We start from the raw sequence: 10360 nt of genomic DNA on the forward strand, positions 1-10360 counted from the left end.
CACAGCTGCCCTTCGTACCAGCAGCTATCACCTTATCGAGCAAACATTTTTACCCTTTCTGTCTCGCGGAGCTGCGTCACTGGCCTCAGAGCTAGTTTTACATTTTTACTGCGTTTGCGATGTGGGGCTTGATTTACGCCCGAATTCCTGATGAGATTTTGCTGAGACAACAGGAAGCAGAAGAACCGCCACAGGAATGCCGGGCACCGGAGTCGCGTACCGACGGCTACTTGTGCACCGTACCGTTGGCGATTGGTCCAGTGAAATCTTATAGTAGTTTGGAAAGTGAAATCTTATAGTAGTTTGGAAGGATTAATATGATTGGGATTGACCAGGCTTTGACGTGCAGAAAAAGAGCAAAACGTACTAGTACGAAAATGATGGTAAAAAAAGGATTGCCCCCATGCAGGATCGAACTACAGACCTTCAGTTTACAAGACTGACGCTCTACCACTGAGCTATAGGGGCACGACTGCTAATCTTAATTAATCGACTAAGATCTCTGTTGTTGGAAGATCATTAGTCATGTCATCATATTTAATATTGAAATCTCCATGCTATGATAAAATGAAATGCTTTGGAGGCAAATAATGATAACGAATTCATTGCACAGGAATTAACAGAAACATCCAACAAAGTTCCAGGGGTGGTTGATAGTTCTCCAGAGGCATCAAATAAATAGTTTGGTTCAATTTACACCCACAAGATGGAATGTTTCCCTCAGTACTCATCTACTGCCGGAATACAGGAATTAAGATTCCGCAGAAAATAGCTCCCTGCAGAAGTTAAGAGGTAGCTATGACTTAATTTGGTTGCAGACTAGTGTTTCAAAAAAGAAAAACCTAGCCTATATAAATATCCTGCAGGACAAGCAAAGGCCAGTGGAGTACTAACAGTTGAATTTGCAAAATCATATTACAAAAAGCTACATGTAAACAGATGTAATAATGCAAACTAGGAAAATTTATTCCACATCTTCCTCCTTATGAACAACAAGCTCGCCTTCAGTGAATTCACATGGCTTGATGGGCACAGCCAATTGCTTGCGCATTTTCCTTGCAACGAATGCCTCGTTTTCTTCGCATATTGTGACCACAATCCCTTTCCGCCCAAGACGTCCAGTTCTTCCAGCTCTGTGGGCATAATGTGTAGAATCAGTTGGAAGGTCCAGATTAACCACAAGGTCACATTCTGGCACATCCAGTCCTCTGGCAGACAGCTCATTTGTAACCAGAACTCTGTATTCTCCGTCTTTGAACTTCTTCAAGACTGTAGACCTTGCAAGCTTCCCAAGATCCCCATGTAGCTCAGTGGATTTGATACCACGGGCCTCCAACTTAAATACAACATCCTTCAGTGGCTTTGTGTTGTTCATAAATGCAATCACCGTCTGTGCTTCCAGAGCATGGATGCATCTCCGTAAGGTGTCAACTTTGTGTTGTGCCTTGGCTGTACAGTAGTAGTGTTCCAATGATGGCGGCAAGCTGCCAACAGCAGCTTGGTTCACTGAGTTTGATGGAGAGCTGGAGTTAGCATCAGTTTGGGATAACGCAGGTCTTGGAACAGTGATTGAGTCAAGCGGAACTACACTCTTAGCTCTAATAAGAGCTGGATCATGACCCCAACTCCTTGCTGCTCGTATAACTGAAAATGGAATTGTTGCAGAAACCAAGATAGTTTGGCGCTCAGAACGCCTAGCAAGTGGGCCAAGAATATCCCTAGATGTGGAACCAGATTTCCTTCCAACATGCTCCAAAATTCTATGCATATCCTCACGGTAATTAAAAGACAAAAGCTGGTCAACTTCATCCAGTACAAGGAAGCGGCAGCTATGGGTGTGTAGCTTACCTGCTGCAGAAATTTCAGATATACGACCAGGTGTACCAACAACAATGATTGGCTTGTTCTTCTTCAATGCTTCTTCTTGTCTGGAACGATTAGCACCACCAACAAGTTGCTGGACAAGTCTCTTATCGTTAGGACCCAAAATCTTCTCTACTTCTCGCACAATCTGCATTCCTAATTCTCTGGAAGGAGCAACAATAACTGCTTCAATACCTGATCTTTTCTCAGAATTATCTTGCCCCATAGGCCTCGTCAGTGGGCCTATTTCAGAAAGAATTGGGAGAAGATAAGCAAGTGTTTTCCCTGAGCCAGTATATGATTGGATCACCACGTCATGCTTTTGTGCTATTATAGGAATAGCAGCAGATTGGACCTCAGTTGGCGCAGCTAGACCCTCCTTGTTCAACCGGTCAACAAGCAAAGGCGGCAAACCAAGCTCTTCAAATGACTTGGCAGAAAACAGAGCCTCATCTACCTTCAGTGTCTTCTTTATCCCAGCTGACTTTGGCAATGCAGTCTTCACTGGTTTGACATTAAGCAAAGAAACACTAGGTTTCACCTTGAGGGAAGAAGAACCTCTCGAACTTTGCTTCGGACCTCCAGTTCGTGCCATTTTTTCCTTATTCACATATTCAACCCTGTTTTGCACTTCTAAGCTAGCAAGAGTTAATGGCCCTCCCTTATCTTCTACAATTTGACTACCACGCCGAGCAGTCTGATGAAATCCAGCTGCCCGTGGTTGTGACAGCATCCTGAATGAAAGACGGTCTCCAAGAACAAAGCCCGACCGGGAAGATGCCAGCGCAAGAACATTTCGATGGACTTGTCCAATACTTAGCCTCATCTCACTCCTCGCAGTGAAATCAAACACAGCACCGCAATTATCCTTCCCTTCAAACCTGTTACAAGTTCACAGCAAGGTGCTATAGTGCCTCTCTAAATAATAACATAAAATAGATTATATAAGTTGGGATGAAAGAAGACTTAGAAGTTAGAGGCCACAGTGAAAGATCGCCACACAAAGATATACGGAAGGTAACGGTACATGGATCTTTTGTTGAATGCCCAATCGCTAACACACCATACAAACTCGGAATCTGAGAAGAGAAGGCAAGGCATACCGTGTGCAGGCCTTCGAGAGGACAGCGGCCGCGGGAGGTAGAAGGAAGACGGCGGCGTCCGGTTGGGAAACGGTGGTTGCGGTCGCGGGATTAAGGAGGGAGGTGGTAGAGAGGCGGGCGGCGTCTGATGGAGAGGGAGTCAAGCCTCCGCAGGAGCGTGGAAGAGGCTGTCGGCGGAGGGACCCCGTGGATGGAGGCCGGCGTCCTCCGCTTGTTTTTTTTTTAATATAATCGTCCTCCGCTTGTTGCGGGAGGCCGGGAGGGCGAGGCGATAGAGAGGGGGGAGAAGATGGGGATGAGATTTCGGGGACGATGTTTAGGGTTTTCGGATATGGCCCACTTGTCAACGACGAGGGTACGGCAGGTGGAGTTTATGGCTCTGTATGGTGTAGGGCTCCACTGATTTTGCATAAAATTGTCGCGGTCGGGTGACCCCGATGCCATCGCACAGCTTCGCCCTGATCGTGGGCAGCTTCACTCGAACATCACAGCTGTGGTACGCGGATTTTAGCTGCGAGAGTAAAAATGGATCTGTACAGACACGCCGACTCGTGGAGCTGGTGTGCCTTCGTGGGAGGGACGTGTGGATCCAAACCTACATGTCATGTCAGTGACAACTGTAGAGGAATTACATGGAAAAGGAGATCACGCGCTTGGTGGTTTCACGAATTTTTTCGTAGATGGATTCCATATGAACTATAAGAACATAGCAGTGAGCGAACACTGGTTTTATTCAACTTGTGCTCACACCACCCTGGCACCATCTGTTGCTTTGACTGAACAAGAGAGAGCTGAGAGCCTAAGAGCACAGAGAAAAGGAGATAAGGTCCACTCCATAATTTATTTGCTAATTGATGAATCGAATAGTTAGGGGCACAATAGACATTTACCATTTTTCTGTGTTTACTAAAATAAAATGAAGAAGCTGTTCCTCGCAAAAAAAAATGAAGAACCTATTTTGCAAAACTATTATCAAAACGGATTTAGCTCCACCAGAGAAGCCACTTCACCAAAAAGCTACAGATGGAGCCGAAGCAATAGCCCCTATAACTTCCCAAAAGAACCCCTCCAAACACTATGAAAATAGTTATGAAAAATTATGACAATTTTTATGATACTGAAAATTTTCTATCATCAATCGTCTCATAAAAATTCAACTGAGGCACCGACTTATGTATATAACCATTTTTATTGAAATTATAATTTTTTCTGGATTATTAGACATCTTTGCCTTTTGAATTACAAATGAGAGAGGCTTAAGACTATAAAATATTCAGCTGAGACCCCAGCAATTCTTCCACGCGGGTCCTATATAAAAAAATTCTTCCAGGCGGGAGCAGTGTTCTTGCTCAAGTCAACAAACAAAACACTACAACGCCAAATCAAAGATCTGTACAAGTGATGCAGATAAAAACAAACTACAATACATTTACGCAGGCATTATAGAGTGCACATGTTGAATTTGGATACACTCCGCTAGATTGGCACAACGCACAATACATAATGCATAAATATTCATTGTTCAGACAACTTATTTCATGGGCACCGGTACTATTTTCTACAGACTAAATCACATGCCATTTAATTGGGTTATGGCATATTGTTCATGGTTTGCATCTATCTATGGTGATTACCGATGCTTGCATGGGTTTGATGGTGAAAGCTGAACAACAGTGTCAAGCACTTGTCTACATGATGCAGGACCCTTTGAATCTTAGTTTCATGCTTCAGATTCACTTGAAAGTTGGGTGCAGCTGAGCTCACAGCTGGCACCTGATCTTAGAAGAACCTCTCAGCAGATGGATCAGACTCCAGCAAGCTTCCATAGAAATTCACCTTACATGCACTAGGAAACTGTATTCCAGCTTGCTCGCAGCTGTCCCTTGTAACCTGAGGACAAGACCTAACGTCCAGGTACTCAAGAGCCTTGAAGGATTTAATCACACTGCTGACCCCTGCAACTGTGAGCCGAACACAGCTGCTGATCTTCAAAACTTTCAGTTGAAACCCATTTCCTTTCCCATCCTGAAATGCAACGTCGGTTATCTGGTCACAGCATCCAACATCAATTGCCACAAGAAGTTTACAGTTAGACAGCAGACTTCGCAATGACGTGTCTGTTATTTTCAGGCACCAGTCCATTCTCAGGCTCCTTAAGCTGCTGGAGCAGGCAAGAGCCAGAGCTTGTATGGATGCATCGCTAATGTTCCGACATCCACCAATGACAAGAGTCTCTAGGTTACTACAGCACTTAGCTAATGAATAGATGGACCTATCTCCCACCTTGCTGCAGTCCAATAGCTTTATTGACACCAAGTGTGATGAAGAAACCTCAGCGACTTTACAGACTCCAGGATCACCAACTTTATTGCATTTACTTATGTCAAGGAATTTTATATGATGACAGCCATCAGCTAGAGCAGATATACCGGCATCTGTTATGCCGTTACATCCTGCCGCTCCAAGATTTTCCAATTGTAGACAGCTCTTTGATAGAGCAAGCAATAAATTATCAGTTATTAATCTGCATCCTGTGATATGCAACTGCCTCAATTTCTGGCACCCCAGTGCAACTGCATTCAAACCTTTATCACTCAGCTTTATGCAGCGAGCAACATCAAGGGACTGCAGAGATGGCAGTCCATCTCCCAATTTGGCAACTCCAACATCAGAGATACCTGAGACACATGAACTGGCACAAACTGTAATACTCAAAATAATTTGTTTAAGAAAATAGCAGGGAATTCTCACAAAAATCAGTGCACCAAAACAAAATCCACAATCTCCCATGTTGGCCATAACTTTTAGAGGATAGCATATCAGTACTATTAGCCACCATAACAAAAATCCAGGACCACCCGCTAAAGTTCACTTAAAATAATAGCAAATTAGCAGTATTAAACACTGTTGGAAATTGGATTTTTTTTTGAAATTGGAAATAGGATATCATAGAAGGAGACCATAACTTGAGTGATTATTACTATTGACCCATTGAATTGTAGTACAGGCTTACGTAGCCAAAGTACACAGATAAAATCAAAGTTGACGAGAAAGATCGAGTGTCTGAAATCTTAAAAGTTGAAGGGAAATCTTTGAGAACTGTACTGACAGAACCATTCTGATAGGAAAAAAGGTTTGCACACAACCTTTTCCTTCTTTTAGTAAGTAACTGCATTTTAGCAATATTGAGAAGACACAAAACATGATTTCAGAAAATGAACCCTGCTTTCCATGCTTCCTAGGATGAAATGAACCTTCAAAGGTACTTATTTTCAAAGATGTACAGTTCACATTTTTTTAATAAGTTGGAAAGTATTATCTCTTATAAATAGTGATAAACAGTTTAATGAATAAAATATTTTAATTTCTGAGCTGCAGATGTAGTAAATAGGATTCCCCTTTGCAAAGACAAGAAAGTTCTTTCACAAACAAAAGGACCACACACACACATGAACCCCAACATTTCCCGGATTAGAAAACATACTCAAAGTAGCATAACTGGGACTGAGTACACGTATTTCCCTAATGGTACATGAGCCTAAGACTCTCCAAATAGAATTGAATCAGTCTCGAACTAACGGTGTACTCCAAAATGCATATAAGGCACTCACTAAGAACTATCATGTGCACCAGGAAGAAACTAATCTCATTCACTAAATAGACAAACAACACATATGGCAGCGCCAGAAGAAGAGATGGCCGCACCTTTGCAATTCTGCAGCGCGAGGACACGCAGGTTGCGGAAGCTCCCGGCGATGACGTCGAGGTCGTCGTCGATGACCCCGGGGTAGAAGGAGCGGGAGGGGGACTGGGAGAGGTCGATCTCGAGGGCTCCCGGGAAGCGCGCGGCGAGGCGGCGCAGCATGTCCGGGCCGGCGCGCGCGCGCAGGCGCCGCCGCTCGGAGCTCTGGATCCGGAGCCATCGGCGGCACACGAGCCCGAAGGCGTCGCGCTCCACCTCGGGCCCCAGACGGGTGAGCACCGCGCGGAGCTCGTCGTCGGGGAGCACCTCGTTGATGAGGGCGCCCCCGCCGCCCGACGGTGGCGCCGACATTACAGAATTTACCCTTTCTCCCTTTTCCTCTCGGGAGTCGCGAGGTGCAGCAAGCCAGCAACAGCTCATTGTGATGTGATACGGTGATGTGGAGGGAGACTGGACTGGACCGTACTTGAATATCTCGTACGTGTTCTTTCTGGTCTTATTTGAGTATTGGACGGGCTAAGGCTGTCTCCGGCGGAGGCATACCGTGACCCAAACCCAAATAAGCGTCCCGCACAGTATTTTGGGTACTAAAAACAGCCTCCAACCAGGGTTTTATTTCCCAACCGGAAACCGGTTACCGCCGCCCTCCGGTACCGGTTTACCGGACCGGTTAGGCCGGTAACCGGTGGAAACCGGTTAAATTCAAATCCAAATTCAAATAAATTCAAATTTTCCCGTGCAACCGGTTCCGACCGATTTACCGACCGGTTTGACCGGTTTACCGGACCGGTTTACCGGTCGGTTTGACCGGTTTGAAATTCAAAAACTCCCGTGCAACCGGTTTACCGGCCGGTTTTACCGGTTTACCGACCGGTTTGACCGGTTTACCGGCCGGTTTGACCGGTGGGCCTTCATGGGCCGGCCCATTTTTTTTCTTTTTCTTTTTTAATTTAACTTTAAATTCCCACAAACTATACTAAATGAATGAATTTTTGAGAAAATTTGACACCATTAGATTCATCACACCTTGAAGTATTTTTAGGAATTTTTTGGGAATTTTTCATTTTTTGAATTCAAATTTAAAATTTGAATTTTGGCCGGTTGGGTACCGGCCGGAGCCGGAACCGGAACCGGACCGGACCGGTTTGACCGGTAACCGGTCAAACCGGACCGGTTCCCACCGGTTAGGTTAACCTTGCCTCCAACGAATGATGCAAACCGGCCACCCATTTTGCCTACCGGTCGGGGCGGGACGCAAAAATGCGTCCCTCTCTCTCCACGACGCATTCGGCCTTCGTCCCTCTCTCCAGCACGCGGCACCTGTGCTCCGTCCTTGGCTCCCCATCGTTGGCACCCGTCGCTGCAGCCCGACCTCCGTCGTCATCGCCGGCACCCGCCTCCTCCGCCCTTGTTGTCAGCACCTGCCCCAGGATCCCGCCGTCTGCCACCGGATCCTCGTCTTCTCCGCGCGGCGAGAAGTGGCCATCGGTACATGCAGCACCACGCCGCCGCCACCGGCACGGCGGTGGCCGGTTCCGAGGCACGGAAGGCCAGAGAGAGAGAGGTGGGGGAGCTGCGCGGGGTGGAGACGATGCTGGTGGTCCGAGGAATCGGCCCGGGACCACCTAAGGGCAGGATTTGGCGGCGGCGCGGAGCTTCTTTGTTTCAATCATGGCGGCGGTGGCACTGTCGGACGCAGTGGCGGAACGCGCGGTGTAAGAGGGCGGCGAGCGCGTGGTGGCGGCGCAAGCAAGAGCTCCAGAGCCCTCCGACAAACTCCTCTGTGGGGTCCTTTAGCAAAGAAAAAGGCGGCGGAATGGTCCTCACCGCGGTGTGGTCGGCGGCCATGGAGGCAGGCACGAGGTCGCCTTGGAGGGACGGCTACGGCTGCGGAACGGCCGGGCTGCCGCTTGGAGAAGGTGGCCGAGGTTGTGGGGCAGCTTGGGAAGGGAGGAATCGACCGCCAGCGAGGTGAGACAAGCTCGCGGCGGGGAGCGCTGGCGCGGAGAGGAGCTGGTGGCGGGGAGCAAGTCCACGGCAGGGCGCGGAGAAAAGCTGCCTGCGGGGAGCAGGTCCGCGTCGGGAAGCGGGGCATGGAGAGGAGTCGCCGGTGGGGAGCGGGTCTGCGGCAGGGCGTGGAGAGGTCGCCGGCGGGGAGTGGGTCTACGGTGGGGAGCTGGTCCACCGGTGGGTCTGTCGGATTTTGCGTCCGCGGTTGGAGAAGCAAATTTTTGGGTGACCGACTCTTCCCCTGTACGCAACCCAAATCATCAAATGCGTCGCTGTCTCCAACAGCAGACGCATAACGTGACCCAAACCCAAAAATGGGTTGTACACAATGTTTTTGGGAGACAAAACACACTCCAACGGAGGAGGCAAACCCATGACCCATTTTGCGTCGGAGCTGAGGGAGAACCCAAATATGCGTCTTCGCTCGGTCCTTCTGCGTCTCCACAAAGGGCCCACCGCTGGGTACGGACGACCAGAGCCACTCGCCCATGGCCAACACCATCGCCGCCGCCGAACGCAGGCTCCCCCAGGCCGCCGGGGTTGAGCTCCCCCATGGCGCGGGGGTCGAGCTCCCCCATGTCCACGCCAATGTCGAGCTCGCCCAGGCCACCGGGGCCGAGCTCGCCATGGCCGTCGTCGCCACCAACCTCGAGGCGGGGAGCTGCTGCCGGCCGGGGTTGAGCTCCCCCATGGCTGCCGGGGTCAAGCTCCCCCATGTCCACGCCAAGGTCGAGCTCGCCCAGGCCACCGGGGCCGAGCTCGCCATGGCCGCCGCCGCCGCCAACCGCGAGGCGGGGAGCTGCTGCCGGCTGGGGTTGAGCTCCCCCATGGCGGTCGGGGTCGAGCTCCCCCATGGCCGGGCCGAGCTCCCCCGTGGTCGAGCCGGGGTCGAGCTCCCCCAGGCCGCTGGGGTCGAGCTCCCCCATGGCCGCCAGGGTTGAGCTCGTCATGGCCGTCGCCGCCGCCAACCACGAGGCGGGGAACTGCTGCCGGCTGGGGTTGAGCTCCCCCATGGCGGCCGGGGTCGAGCTCCCCCATGGACGGGCCGAGCTCCCCCGTGGTCGCGTCGGGGTCGAGCTCCCCCATGGCTGCCGTAGACGAGCTCGCCATGGTCGTCGCCGCCGCCGAACGTGAGGTGGGAGAGGGGGGCCCCGCAGCGAAGGAAGGCGGCCGGCGCTCACCTGCTCGGCGGAGCTCGAGGGAGTGGACGGGGATGGAGCGGATCCACACCGCCGCCCACTGCGGACAGGGGAGGGAGCTCGGTGTGGATGCAGAGATGAGGATGTGGAGGAGTGGGGTGCAGCCGGCGGGGAGCGGGGTGGCGGCGGCCGGGGCCCCCATGGCGAAACGGCGCGGTAGGGTGTCGGTGGCAGGCGGCGGGGAGCAGTTGCAGCGAGGAGTAGGCGGCGGGGAAAGAAGAGAAGAAATGCATCCTCTGTTGAAGAAAGGGGATTTTGGGTGGGTGACTCATACACTGTAGTGCTACCTAAAACGTGAAATAGGTCTTGATTTTGGGTTTCTTTGTTGGAGATAGCCTTGCGTTCGTGCTGTTGGAGATAGCCTAAGCCCATTTATTTGGGCCGAGTGAAAAACTGTGATAAAACACCATTTATTTGGGCCGAGTGGAAAACCGTGATGAAACATTCATTCTTCCAGAAAACAATTGTGATGTTTTTTTTAA

At 50.0% G+C, this 10360-nt stretch overlaps 3 protein-coding genes and 1 non-coding gene across 4 annotated transcripts; all 4 read right to left on the minus strand.

The window, feature by feature from the left end:
* Nucleotides 1-396: 396 nt before the first annotated feature.
* On the minus strand, nt 397-468 carry TRNAT-UGU. Its single transcript has one exon. It is a non-coding gene; the product is annotated as a tRNA-Thr (tRNA).
* Nucleotides 469-616: 148 nt separating this feature from the next.
* LOC120656565 (DEAD-box ATP-dependent RNA helicase 47A-like) lies at nt 617-3279 on the minus strand. Its single transcript, XM_039934691.1, has 2 exons — nt 2967-3279; nt 617-2744 (listed from the first exon to the last, which is right to left on the minus strand). Exon 2 carries the CDS (start codon nt 2687-2689, stop codon nt 965-967), a length of 1725 nt encoding a protein of 574 aa, XP_039790625.1. The 5' UTR covers nt 2690-2744; nt 2967-3279; the 3' UTR covers nt 617-964.
* A 1086-nt stretch (nt 3280-4365) lies between these two features.
* Nucleotides 4366-7131, minus strand: LOC120656566 (EIN3-binding F-box protein 1-like). The gene is made up of 2 exons (XM_039934692.1): nt 6672-7131; nt 4366-5644 (listed from the first exon to the last, which is right to left on the minus strand). Exons 1-2 carry the CDS (start codon nt 7087-7089, stop codon nt 4746-4748), a joined length of 1317 nt encoding a protein of 438 aa, XP_039790626.1. The 5' UTR covers nt 7090-7131; the 3' UTR covers nt 4366-4745.
* A 1163-nt stretch (nt 7132-8294) lies between these two features.
* Nucleotides 8295-9692, minus strand: LOC120653650 (spidroin-2-like). The gene is made up of 2 exons (XM_039931349.1): nt 9166-9692; nt 8295-8460 (listed from the first exon to the last, which is right to left on the minus strand). Exons 1-2 carry the CDS (start codon nt 9690-9692, stop codon nt 8295-8297), a joined length of 693 nt encoding a protein of 230 aa, XP_039787283.1.
* Between the last annotated feature and the right edge of the window lie 668 nt (nt 9693-10360).

The sequence above is a fragment of the Panicum virgatum genome, chromosome 1N, assembly GCF_016808335.1.
Source record: "Panicum virgatum strain AP13 chromosome 1N, P.virgatum_v5, whole genome shotgun sequence".
NCBI lineage: Eukaryota > Viridiplantae > Streptophyta > Magnoliopsida > Poales > Poaceae > Panicum > Panicum virgatum.

Coding starts and splice junctions, on each gene's coding strand:
- LOC120656565 (XM_039934691.1), bottom strand. CDS start 2,689: ATGAGGCTAAGTATTGGACAAGTCCATCGAAATGTTCTTGCGCTGGCA.
- LOC120656566 (XM_039934692.1), bottom strand. CDS start 7,089: ATGAGCTGTTGCTGGCTTGCTGCACCTCGCGACTCCCGAGAGGAAAAG. Junction 5,645..6,671: donor CGCGCTGCAGAATTGCAAAG/GTGCGGCCATCT, acceptor CATGTGTCTCAG/GTATCTCTGATGTTGGAGTT.
- LOC120653650 (XM_039931349.1), bottom strand. CDS start 9,692: ATGGGGGAGCTCAACCCCAGCCGGCAGCAGTTCCCCGCCTCGTGGTTG. Junction 8,461..9,165: donor GGCGATGGTGTTGGCCATGG/GCGAGTGGCTCT, acceptor TCTTTGCTAAAG/GACCCCACAGAGGAGTTTGT.